The 13,028-nt window shown below is 56.9% G+C and overlaps 1 protein-coding gene across 2 annotated transcripts; it reads right to left on the bottom strand.

The window, feature by feature from the left end:
* Positions 1–233: 233 nt before the first annotated feature.
* On the bottom strand, positions 234–12,946 carry TKFC (triokinase and FMN cyclase). Of its 2 annotated transcripts, none has more exons than XM_037060517.1 (18): positions 12,776–12,946; positions 11,255–11,328; positions 8,471–8,660; positions 7,443–7,553; positions 7,158–7,339; positions 5,555–5,633; positions 4,951–5,040; positions 4,301–4,335; positions 4,140–4,224; positions 3,960–4,049; positions 3,287–3,403; positions 2,911–3,030; positions 2,615–2,752; positions 1,327–1,433; positions 1,122–1,225; positions 959–992; positions 765–854; positions 234–421 (listed from the first exon to the last, which is right to left on the bottom strand). In XM_037060517.1, exons 2-18 carry the CDS (start codon positions 11,255–11,257, stop codon positions 260–262), a joined length of 1,737 nt encoding a protein of 578 aa, XP_036916412.1. In that variant the 5' UTR covers positions 11,258–11,328; positions 12,776–12,946; the 3' UTR covers positions 234–259. The 2 variants fall into 2 exon arrangements, with proteins under 2 accessions (XP_036916412.1, XP_036916413.1); XM_037060518.1 differs by lacking the exon at positions 12,776–12,946 and adding an exon at positions 11,653–11,716.
* Between the last annotated feature and the right edge of the window lie 82 nt (positions 12,947–13,028).

The raw sequence follows: 13,028 nt of genomic DNA, 5'->3' as shown, positions 1-13,028 counted from the left end.
CTGAAGCCCAGAACTGGCTGGGGGCAGAGTGGGTTGACCCCAAGACCCCAGGACCCCACCCTGCCTGAGGAGGGAGAGGGCAGTGCTGAACAGGCAGGCCACCCACTAGGCCTGCAGCTTCTACACTGGAGCCGTTCTGGAGGCTGGATTCGGAGGTTGGGCCTGAGAGGCCAGAGAGGGTGACAGCTGGGAGGCGGACGGACGTGGCAGTGGCTGCCTCTGCACGGCCCCGAGAGAGGCATGAAGGCCCAGGGAGCAGTCAGGCGCCCTGGCTCTGCAAGACCTCCAGGATGGCGCGGAGAATGGCTGCGGCTGCCACTGCCCCAGGGTCTGGCTGGTCCAGCCGTGCCGAACTGATGTAACTGGCTCTTCCAGCTCCGGCCTCCATGTTCCTGGTGGACTGGGCTGCAGCTTCTGCGCTCTGGGGGGCCGGGGTCAGGAGGAACAGGTGTAAGCACAAGCCACGAGGCCTCCTTCCTGCCATCGACCCTGGCCCTCCTGTCCCAGCTCTGCTAGGACCCTTTGCCCTGTCACCAGGGTAGAGAGGTACCTCCCATTGGTCTCTGGCAGGACCAGGGGCCCATTCACTCCGGGGCTGCTATGCCCCAGACACCATGCTGGGGAGCTATTGGTCCCTTTAGCTTCACAGCAGCCTCTGAGACAGGTACTCATCTCCATTTTCCGGTGTGGAAACTGAGGTACAGCGAGGGTGTTAACTTGCTCCAGGCCTGTTCCCCTGGGTGGCAGGGCCCAGCCTCACTCACCTTGACAGCTTTGGTTAGGGTTGGTAACAGGTCCGCCCTCGGGCTCTTCCAGGCTTGGAGCTCCTGTCCTGCTGCCCACAGAGAGTCCAGCTGGACAAGGTGAGGGAGGGGGGAGCTCAGTTTAGGCCTTGCCACTGAGGGTGGGCTTCAGGGCCTCGATAAGCAAAAAGGGGAAGGGCTGGGCCCATACACACCATAGTCCTGTCCCCTGGGGCAGCCTTTCCATACCTACAGGGCAAGAGAACAAGTGAGGCTCAATGTAGGGAATCACTTTGGGGGCCGGGACGAGGCCTGGCTGGCAGCAGGTGACAACCACCACATCCCCAGGCCACCCCTGGTCTAAGGCACAGGGCTCACTTCTGCATGGCCTCCAGGCCGGCATCCATGGCAGCAGACCAGGCTGGGAGGTCAGTCTTGGCCTTGAGGGGCTGGGCCGCCGCAGTCAGGAACAGGCCATAGAGCTGGGGAGGACCAGGACTGAGCACTGGGTCTGGCTCGGGCCCCAGCCAGCCCGCGACCCCACTGTGTCAGCCCTCCGTCCCTGGGAGCTGCCGGCACTCACTGCGCCAGATGAGCCTCCCATCTTCTCTAGAAGCAGGAGGGACAATTTGGAGAGAAGCTGGGCAGGCCTGGCAGGTGGTGGGCCCTCCTTCAGCCACTGCTGGATTGCTGCAGACAGAGACATGGCAAGGAATTCAGAGACCCACCCTCCCAACAAATACCCAGGCACTGCTGCCAGGCAGCAGGAAAGCACCCTGGCCTGGAGGAGGCTGAGGGAACCCCCACAGAGAGAGTCCAAGGCTCCCTTCCCATGTCCACTGTGCCCTCCAGAGAGGAGTGGGAAGTGGTGACTGACTGTGACCTTGGCAGTGCCCCAGCAGAGAGGCCCGCCTGACCCCCCTCACCTGTCATCCCCATACCTTGCTTCCCCACTTCATTTTCCTCCTCAGCGCTTTGTACTATGATCCTTTATCTTCTACTGATTGTTTGTCTCCCCACCAGAGCACAAGCCACGGGGGCAGTGATTTTTATCTGCTTTGCTCACTGTTGTATCCAGAGTTGAGAGCACTACATTGTGATAGGCACTAAATACATTTTAAAAGTATTTTATTTTTGCTTTGGCTGGTGTGGCTCAGTGGATTAAGCATCAGCCTGTGAACCAAAAGGTCACGGGTTTGATTCCTGGCCAGGGCACATGTCTGGGTTGCAGGCCAGGTCTCTGGTGAGGGAAAGTACAAGAAGGAACTGTTCAGTGTTTCTCTCACAAGTTGATGTTTCTCTTCCTTTCTCCCTCCCTTCCTTTGGCTCAAAAAATAATAAAGTCTTTAAGAGAGAAACATCAATCAGTTGTCTGTCGTATGTGCCCCCACTGAGGATTTAACCCACAACTCAGGCATGTGCCCTGACTGGGAATCGAACCTTCAACCTTTTGCTTTGTGGGACAATGCTCAACCAACTGAGCCACAGTGGTCAGGGCTAAATACATCTTTCTTGACCAAATGATGCTGTACAATTAAGAACTGTTCACTAGTCTGGGTAAGCCAAGAAAAATAAGAACTACAGAATGAGTTCCCTTTGAATCTAAAGTTATTATTTGCTGCAAAAGGGTACACTTTGTTCTGCAGTGATGACCCTCCCACATGGGGAGTGTTAGAAGGGCCTTCTCTCTATGAGAATAGGTGGAAGGCGTGCTAGGTTTCACGAATGACGGTGCTTGGCAAGACAAAACTTGGCAACCCGCGCCAGCGCTCCAAGTGTTTTTGCAATTGTTCTGCCTCATGAAATGCCAAAACCTCAGCACTGATGTGACCCCAGCCCCTCCCTGACCCCAGAGGGGCCCTGGCACCAACCTCTGGCAGCGCGGCTGTGGGTGGTGCCACAGTCCCCATCGCCAGCAGCGCGGTCCAGGGCATTCAGGTGCTCCTCCAGGCCCAGCAGGGTCCTGCAGACCTGTTCCAGCACAAGCACCATCCGCTTTGGGGCTGAGCCTGGAGGGGAGAACAGCGAGGAAGAGGCACGCCTGGCCCTTGCCCCTGCTGAACTTGAAGGTGTGGGACACATGAGTGTCAGGGCCCCTGCACATCCCTCACCCTTCGGGGCTCAGGCCAATGGCCCAGGCCACCTGCCCAACAGCAGGACTCCGTACCTCCTGCAGCAGTGGAATCAGGGGCCTCCACGGGCACGGTGGGGGCCGCCCTGGTCCGCTTCCGCCCAGTCACAGAGACCCTGGGCACGGCAGGCCAGGCCGACGCGGTGGTTTCAGCATCTAGTGACAGCAGGAGGACTCTCTTAAACATAGGTCAGCTGGCCAGGGTCAAGTGGGGCTGTCCCTGGGGAGGACGCTAGTTCCAATTCCCCCAGTTCTGTGAGAGCTGGCGGAGGCCAGAGCTGTCAGAAAGGGCCTGTCCATTCACAGGGGACTGACCCTCATGGTTGGCCCTGATGGGGTCTCTCTAGGTCTCCCTGGCCCCTTCCCGCTATGAGGGGCTCTGGTGTGGATGGCCCCGGGTTCCGGGTCTCACCTATCAGTTTCAGGAGGGGCTCGTCCACCAGCAGAAGGGTGAGAGAAAGGCCGGGCATCTCCAGGGCCGACATGAAGGTGCCCACCAGGGCACGGGCAATCTTGACCCCACGGCCCTCTGCAATCGTGAAAGAAGGACATCTGTGAGGGAAGGTGGGAAGGGCGGTACCTCACCTCCCACCTTCCTGCCCCCACCCCCTCCAGCATCAGATAAAGAAACAGAGTAAGAGAAAAACAAGGACTTTGGAAGCTGGGGCCCTGAGGTCAGGCGGGAGCCGGTCAGATCTGCTCAGGGCATTCATTCCTCCATGATGCCCTAAATTACTGCATTCTTTGGCAAAGTCCCCCCGTAGGGACAGCTAGGTCATGTAGGTCTCACTTATGGAGCGCCTCCTGGTGCCAGGCACTGTGCTACGTATGCTATGCTTGCTTAGTCTCGTTTAATCCTCACGACAGCCCCACCAGGCAGGCACGGCCACTCTCACACCCCCTTGTACAGACAAGGCCCAGGCGTGGCGCTTGCAGCAGTTGGGTGGCAGAGTCAGGATTTCACTGGGGCTCCTCAGACGGCACAGCTCAAGCTCGGGGCCGCCTCGAGACCCCACCTCAGCTTCCAAGGGCTGGAGGGAAGCAGCTCTTGGGGTTGGGAGGTCCCCTGCCAGGGTGCGGCTCACCCAGAGAGCGGACAGCGGCGTCAGCAATGATGCCCAGTTCCAGGAATGACAGACCGCCCAGGTTGTTGACCATCAGCACCACCGAGGAGCCTGGGGACAGACGTGACACCTGGTGAGACTCTCTGGGCCCCCTTGGGGGGGTGGGGAGGGCTGGGAGACAGAAGGTGTGGCAGCCCTCACCAGCCTGCACAGGCACGTGGGACACGTTGGAGGGGTTGGTCATGTGGTCAAGCACGAGTGTCACGATCTCGTCAGCGGTTGCCATCTGCCGGGGAGACCTGGGGGTGAGCTGTGTCCGAGGCCTTGCTGTCACACCAGCCCGGCCCATGGAGCCCACCTACCTTTACCCGGCGCACGCCAGCTTCCCCGTGGATCCCTGTGGACAGACGCAGTCACTGCTGACACACTGAGTCCTGGGGATTTGCTCAGTTTTCAGCAATATTTGCTCATTGCTATGCTAGGTGCCATGCACATGGGGAGTGTGGTAGAAATGAGCCGAAAAATAAAATATACAACATTTCTGCTCTTCAGGAGCTGTGGCTTGGTGGTAGAGGTGGCCAGGAGCTTAAATTTTAATGAGTTAAGTAGCTTTGACCAGAGGCAGTCACAGCGGAGAAGCATGAGGCCTCTGCCTGTCACTTTGGAAGCACAGGAGAAAGAGGGAAAGTGCTGTGGTTGGAATGGCCTCAGAGTGGCCCTGGAAAGCAGGGCAGCATTTTGGCAGAGGACCCGGGAAGGATGGGGGCGAAGGCAGGGAGGTGGGCAGTGTGGAGAGCCTCCTGTGGCTAAAGCCATGGGTATGGATGGCAAAGCAGGTAGGAATCAGGCAGGTTGGGCCAGAAGGGCTTTATGTCCTCATTCAAAAACACCAAGACCACCTAGGCGACAGCTCCAGGAACCTGAGAGGACCATGTAGATGGTCCCAGGGCCTAAGATGTGGGCAGAACCCAGGGAACAGGCATGGCTGGAACAGGGGTGGCCACCAGCTTACCCAGGCCCAGCTCTACTTCATCAGCTGCAAGTTCGAAGGTGGGTCTGGAACCAGGGACACTGCAGGAGGACAAGCTCACTCCCAGGGTTCCTATGAGAAATGAGGTACGCACGGGATGACCCCCTCAGCTGCTGGCATCAGTCAGTGCAGCAGGCATGAGACAGGGTAGCCCCTTGATCTCCGATGGAGGAGACACCTGGCTCTGGGGCCTAAGGCTACCAGTCCCTGAGGGTCTCCCAGGGAGACCTGCCCTCTGCCCCTGGGGAATAACATAACAAGCCTTCCAAGTGAGAGCTATTGGGAACCTGCTCCTAGTCCCAAGGTCAGCCTCCTCTTCCCTCNACGGGATGACCCCCTCAGCTGCTGGCATCAGTCAGTGCAGCAGGCATGAGACAGGGCAGCCCCTTCATCTCCAATGGAGGAGACACCTGGCTCTGGGGCCTAAGGCTACCAGTCCCTGAGGGTCTCCCAGGGAGACCTGCCCTCTGCCCCTGGGGAATAACATAACAAGCCTTCCAAGTGAGAGCTGCTGGGAACCTGCTCCTAGTCCCAAGGTCAGCCTCCTCTTCCCTCCCCAATTCCCAGTCCCTGGGCTAGAACTCACCCATGGCCTTGGCGACCATGCTCACGCGCTCTGTGATCTCCTTCAGCCCCACACCTGCCTCAGCCAGGGCACCTGCTACCTGTACCCACACAGAAATAAGTCCCCAATGGGGAAAGAGTCACCGCAGCACATGAGGGTTGAAGAGAGGCTGGAACTGAGTTTCTAGTTGGCCAGGGGGGCTCTCTGAGCACCACCACATCAACCTGGCCCATCACACTTAGGGCCACGTTGTGAATATAGGGCCAGAACAGTGTGGCTCTATATTTACAATGTGCTTGCCAGGGACTGTTAAGAACCCCAGTGTGTTGGAGCCAGAAGGAACTTCACAAATGGAGAAATGGGCCCTGAGAGTGGAGATGACTTGTCTAATGTCACACAGCTAGCTGATGTGATGGCCAGTTTCCTCATTCCTAGTCTAGAGTTCTTTCTCCAGGGCATATACACCATGGCTCACTATACCTACCTACCCACTAATCTACTCACCCACTTATCCATCCATCCATCTGCTCACCTACCTACCCATCCACTCAGCCATCATCCGCTTACTCAAGTACCCATCCACCCATCCACCCACCCATCCATCCCTCCATCCATCCATCCCACCATCCATTTACCCACCTATCCATCCACTCACCCATCCATCCACCCACCTACTTTTTGCTGAGCACCTAATATGTGCTGAAATGAAACAAACAAACAAAAAACAAAACCCCCCCAAAAAACTGTGACTAAGTCACAGTCCCTTCTTTGAAGAAACTCTCATTCTGGGGACGGTTGGGGAAGCAGACACACACAAATTGAACGTTCCATGCAAGGTGGCAAATGCAATGGCAGGGTTCGTGGTGGGGTGCAGTGGGAGCGCCAAGGAGGGGCTCCTAACCAGTTCAGTGTAGTGGGAGGGAAACCTCCCAGATGGGGAGACATCAGAGCTGAACCTTGACAGGACAGTAGCAGTTAGCCAGGAGAAAGGACTTCCAAGGCTGTTGATACAGCATGAGGAAAGCCCAGAGGTGAGCTGCAGCCTGGTGGTGCAGGGAACTATTATTCACGGAGCATAAGAGCATGGGAGGGGTGATGGGAGATGAACTTGGAAAGTTCAGGGAGAAGGTGCAAGTGTGGTGGGCACCAGACCAAGGAGCCTGGGCTGACTCTAGAAACCCCAGAAGGCTTTCAGCAGGCAAGCAGCCTGATCAGACACGTTTTCAAAAGACACCTCCAGGGAAGAGTGGGAATAGACCAGAAGGGTAAGCAGGAGGAAGGCAGGGAAGCCTGACAGCTACCTGGGCACCAGCAGATGAGTGCCAAGCCGAGGCTGGGGCAGGCAGGGCAGGCAGGGCTCTGAGGAGGATGCGTGCTGCAGAGGCAGTCGGGAATAAGGTCAACAGGACAGGGTGAAGGTTGTGTGTGGGGAACAGACAGGAAGGGCCTGGGAGAATGCTCATAGGCTGGGCTTAGCTAGGGGTGGGGATGTGGGGCCTCCCTGGATCAGGGAGACTAGGGAAGGGGTGGCTTCCTACAGGGTGGGGTGGTAGGAGAGGTCCAGGTACCAGGAGACAGCAGGCTGGGAGGGGTGGCCAGCCCACATCCTGGTGGGGAGCCTGACCTTGTGTATGAGCACAGTGCCACAGAGACCCCGCCTGCCAGCCTTCTTCAGGACCGTGAAGGCGCTGTCATCCCCGATGACCACCATCTCCACGGCGATGCCCTCAGCCCGGGCCTGCTCCCTGGCCAGGCCAAAGTTGAGCCGATCTCCAGTGTAGTTCTTCACGATGAGGAGGGTCCCCACTGCAGGAACAGCCAGCAGGCCCCATCAGTGCCTGCCCTCACCCCACCCCCATTCCCAGCTGGTCCTCCTGGGAATGCACTCCCTCCTGCATGCCAGGCTTACCTGTGCCCACCTGGGCCACTGCCCTGATGGCTGCCAGGATGCTGCCCACTGCTGGGGAGGTGAACACGGCTCCCGCGATGACCCCCGTCAGCATCCCCTTCCCTATGAAACCTGGAGATGGGTGGAGGGAGGATGCTGGGTGAGGACCTGGGCCTTCCCACACTCCTGAGCTTCATGGTGTGGTGAGGCCCACTGTGTGCCTGATGCCAGACAAGCACCTGTGCTGCTTTCCATACATCTTTACTCAGGAGTTATCTCCTTGGACAGGCCTTGTGTGACTTCCCAGCTGAAGTTGTTACCCACCAACTCCATGGCTCGCTGTTCCTCTCCCTGCTCTCTTGTCTTCATGGCCTCACTCACACACTCTGGACTGATCTCTTTCACTTGTGTGTTTACCTGGTTACTGCCTGTCTCCCCAGAGGAGAACAGAAGGTTGGTGAGAATAGGCCCCTTGTCTGTCTGGTTCACGGCTGCACGCCTGGTGCCCAGAGCAGTCCAGGCACACAGTGGGTGCTCATTAATGTTTGCTGAAGGGATGGAAGGACTTGCCAAAGCGAGACAGGAATGGTACAGAGGGTACAAAGCCTGGTCCCAGTTCCCAGGAGCTCTGAAGGAAAGGTCACATGCACTGAACAGGAAACAATCCAGGACTATTCACGCTGTATGTGAACATGCCGGGTGGGAATTCAGAAGAGAGATGTTGCTCTAGGCTGGAAGAGTCAGAAGGGCTTCATGGAGGAGATGATGGGTCAGCTGGAAGGCCAGGAGGGTTCACAGAATCACTGACTCTCAGGACTGGAAGAGCCTGAGAGATCATTTGGCCCAACCTCTTACTTTTATGAGCAACAGAGACTGAAGCCCAGAGAGAGGCCACAGCTGGCCCCAAATCACAGCCCAGAGTGGGAGAGAGGGAACCAGGGCCTGGCTCCTGGCTGCCTGGTGGACCTTCTAGCAGCTCCGATGATCTCCCCGGAGCCCCCATCCACTCTGCTCAGCACCCACCCCTACCTCTGGCCTGGGGTACTCACCAGCATGGGCAGGCTCATGGCCGGATCCCCCACCCGACAGCAGTGCCACTTGGCCCTTGAGGCTGTCCAGGTCAGAGCGGAGGGCCACGCGGTGGCCCTGCAGGAGCTGCAGGTTGGGGTTGCAGGCCACCAGGCCAGCAAGGGCATCGTCAGCACAGCCTGCCACCGAGTTCACCAGCTTCTTGGAGGTCTAGGGGAGAGGAGCGAGGAGGAGGTTTCAGGTGTGGCCTGGCCCCCACCTTGCCCAGTCACAGAGCTATGGCCAAGACCCCTCTTCCATGGCCACTCGGGAACTCCAGGGACACACAAAATTGGGTGTCATTTTATCAGGTGGTTATTTCTATGAGTCCTCTTCTTAATTTGTATCTTTTTATCCTTTGCCTAATTTATGAAATGTTTTGGACCATGACTTAAACATATCCTGAAGAATGGCTTCGATGCAAAGAAAACGGGGAGTGGAATACTGAGTACAAAACATTTAATACAACCGGGCCCAGTAGCTGTTTTCTGTCAAAGGAGGAGCAGCCCCGGGCTGAGGCTCCTGTGCCGGGGGGACGGGGCAAACAGGCCCCCACCCACTCATTGCTCCACGTGGACCTTGGACGGAGGTGGGGGGGACAACACTGCCTGAGCCTGTTGCAGAGCCAGGCCCAGGGCTCAGTGCTGTGTGTAAGGACACAGTAGAACGCTGGTCCTGCCCTGATGGAAAACACACAGAGGTCATTTCCACATGCTGTGGGAAGTGCTACACCAGAGAAATGAGGGACTTCAACCTCCTTGGCGGATCCTGGAAATCGCTGTGAAGGGTAAGCGGGAGTTAGGCAGGTGAAAGGGAGTGAGGGGCACATAGGGAAAAGGGACACTGCAGGTAGAGGAGGGGTACATGCCAAGGTCTGGAGGTGTGAAATAGTATGGCGGCCAGGCCAGGAAGCAAGACAGAACGACCTGAGCTACCAGAGACCATCAGGGAGAGGGAGGTAGGGCCTCAGGAGCAGATGAAGGCCCCGGCCACCCAGAGCCTCAGGTGGGAGGGTCACGGGCAGGCGGGCCTGGGAGCTATAGCTGAGCTGACACGGAGGAGCGGAGGAGCGGGAAGAAACGGGTGGCATGGGGCTACAGCAGTTAAGGACTGGGTTCTGCAGGCACCGGCGCGTGGGCTCAAATCCCATCTGCCTCCAGCAGCTGTGAGAACTCGGTGAAGACGCCTGACTGTTCTGAGTGTCAAGTCTTCCTCTGCAAAATGGGGATTTAACAGAGTATATGCCTGTCATATAGTAAAAATCGAATAAAAGGGGGCTACTTCCTTTTCAAAAAGCTGGAGCTGGTTAAAGGAGGTTTGCAGACCCAGTGCAGCTCTTTTGTCCCAGAGAGTGAGACTGGGGCCCAAAGGGACTCAGAAGGCCAGGTTCCCAGTGCCACCTGGTGGCCCTGGGGGCAGCCTGCAGTGGAGTCAGGTCCTGGCAAGGCACGCTTCCAGAGGCTCCTTCCTCAAGCCTGCGGGCAGCAGGTTGTTTTGTGTAAACTTTGACCTTCCCTGGGTCTGGCAGGGGCCGGAGCCAATCCACCTGCTTCAGACAAGGAGACAAGCTCAGGTCAATAGGAAGAGAGCAGAATAATAAGTTCGTTCAGCTCCATTCCCAAGCAGTGACTGAGAGCCAGGCTGCCTCTGAGTGCTTTCGCACATGTCTCCTTTAATCTTCCCACCAACCCTGTGCAGGAAAGATTATCCTGATGAGGAAACTGACACACAGTTAAATGACTTTGCCCAAGGTCACAAAGCCAGCAAGTGTCCAGGTTTGCCTGGCTCCAAAGCTGGTTCCATTTTGGCCTTCTCACGCAGCTTTCCCCAGGGGCAGATGGGAGCCTAGGAGTGGCAGAGGTCCTGCCCTAGGAAGGATATGGGCCTGTAGCTCTCAGAGCCTGCCAAGGGACTGGACACGCAATGAAGTTGTGATTGGTCTCAACTCCAGGCCAGGCCTTCAGGGCCAACAGTCTCCAAGACAGGGACCCCTTGCCATCATGGACAGCCTGTCCTGCCTGGAATCTGCAACCCTTCCTATACCAGAGTCAGAGGAGGGCTTGGAACCAGAGCCTTCCCTGGTTCCCAGTGGTCTGAGGGAACAGAAAAGGAAAGGAAGTTGACCAAGTACTGTGCAAGGCCCCAGGGCTCTGGTCTGATAAACACCTCACAGCCACGTGGAGGCAGGCCTTAATTTTGACTCACACTGTGAGGAGAAGGGATCAGAGAGGTCAGGTCTCTGTAAGACGTCCCACAGCTGGTCAGTAGCAGGCTGAAAGTTGAACCTAGGTCTGTCCAAGGCCTGCTTTATTCACATCAGCTCTAGAGTAGCATGGGGCAATGCTCAGCAGCACTGAGCTTCCAAAGTGTAGTTTCCACCTATGGGACCAGCCACACATGCCCAGACTCAGGAACAGGCACCAGGTCCTTCTTCATGGCTATTTCTGTGACCGGTACTGTATCTATTACAGAGTAGGTAACTGTTACTGTTCTAATCTAAAGACACGACCCAGACCAGGGGCAGAGGAACCTTGGAAGGACTCAGAGGCTGCAGCCCCAGGGGTGGCTGGGACTGGCTGGGAAATGAAGAGAAGCAGGGACCAGGCCCTGAGAGGGACCCTCTCCCTTAACCTCTCTGAACCTAGGAGGCACCTCTTGGTCAGAGTGTAAGAAACTCCAGTGTGCCCAGGGCTGGCATCCCCTCCAACCCCCACCGCTTCAAGCCAACGGTGTCCTTCCCCACCCCTGGCCCTCATGAGACTCACCATGGTGGGGCCAGAGGATGGGTGATCCTGTGGGTGCTCCCTGAGTCTGAGCACGGAGAGGGCGGCAGCAGCACCTGCAGCAGAGGGTAAGGATACGTGTTGCCGAAGGCACACGCAGCCTACTGGCACAATCACGCTTCTAGGGCCCTAGTAATTAGGGAACTGCCCCAGACTTTGATCCGAGTCTAAATTCCAGAACATGGGCTGGGGGTGGACAGGAGCGTGGAGCTGACCAAGGTTCACACCTGTACTTGGCTGCCGAAAGCAGATCTATCCACACTGGGCACAGGGTTGCCTTTATGCCCCAGAGCAGCACCCATGTCTGCCAGGGGCAAAGTGACACAAAGAGCCACTTCATTTCTTCTGTGCGCATCATATGCACTGAATACGNGCAGCACCTGCAGCAGAGGGTAAGGATACGTGTTGCCGAAGGCACACGCAGCCTACTGGCACAATCACGCTTCCAGGGCCCTAGTAATTAGGGAACTAACTGCCCCAGACTTTGATCCGAGTCTAAATTCCAGAACATGGGCTGGGGGTGGACAGGAGCGTGGAGCTGACCAAGGTTCACACCTGCACTTGGCTGCCGAAAGCAGATCTATCCACACTGGGCACAGGGTTGCCTTTATGCCCCAGAGCAGCACCCATGTCTGCCAGGGGCAAAGTGACACAAAGAGCCACTTCATTTCTTCTGTGCGCATCATATGCACTGAATACGTTTACAAAGCTCTTCACACACTTGAAGGCAACTGGGCCTTTGAGCACATTTTACTTCTGGGAAACGGACACAAAGCGCCCTAGTGACTTGTTCAAGGTCATGCTAGTAAGAGCCAGGACTTAAACCCATGTCTATTCTTTCCACAGAGCCTGTGTTCTTTCTACAGATAATCCAATGCCTCCAAATCAGGCAGAGTCCCTGGCATGGGAAACAACACACGTAAACCCCAAAGACATTTTGGCTCTCCTCAATTCAGCCTGGTTCAGAGGTGTCTTGGGGGTCATTCCCAGTTGTGGGCTCACTGTGAGTCTGCAGTGCAAAGAATCCAAACCTGGCTCCGTGCCTTAGCCCTGCCTCTGACGTACTGGGGGATCTTAGGTAAGCCAACTCCCCTGAGCCTCAGTTTCCTCATCTGTAAAGTGGGGGCTGTATCCTCTGTGGCAGTCTGCAGGTGCTCCAGACCTGTGGTTCTCCTCCTCCTACTGGCTGAGGCTGTGTGATATGGCCTCGCCTGAAGTTGCAGAGCTAACTGCTTTCCTGGGTCCTTAAGGTTCTCACTGGGGAAATTCGGGTTTTGTACTTGAGGTCAGAATTTGTACAGCAATAGGGGCATCAATAGTGCTGGCCAAGTGGCCTGGTGGGTCCTTCAAAGTCTGAATAAAACAGTTCAAAGGAGAGAGGCGAACCTCCTGGTGTTCCCTCCATTCTCCAGGTAAGGCGGGGTGACAGGCCATCCTAGGGTTAAGCGAGGGTACCGGCGGGTTTGGAGGAACTGGGAGGGCTAACGGGAGGGAGGAACGGACCTTGGTTCTAGTCTGGGAGGGGCACAAATTGTTGTCACTTCCCTTCCTTCTCCAAGCCTCTGCAGTTCTGGTTCCAAAAGAGTGAACACCCCCGAGGGCTCTGGAGCAACGGAAAGGGATAAGATGGCCTGGGTTAGGGTGAGGGTCGCGGAGGGGTTGAGGTCGGCGGGTCAGCTCTGATGGCTTCGGGGGCGTCGGCGCAACTCGCCCAACCACTCACTTCCCCCTCACCAACCCAGATGACGCCGCCGCT

The sequence above is a fragment of the Sturnira hondurensis genome, unplaced genomic scaffold (genome assembly GCF_014824575.4).
Source record: "Sturnira hondurensis isolate 20B ecotype Veracruz unplaced genomic scaffold, ASM1482457v3 Scaffold0011880, whole genome shotgun sequence".
NCBI classification, from domain to species: domain Eukaryota; kingdom Metazoa; phylum Chordata; class Mammalia; order Chiroptera; family Phyllostomidae; genus Sturnira; species Sturnira hondurensis.
This window is presented reverse-complemented; position numbering and strand designations above follow the sequence as displayed.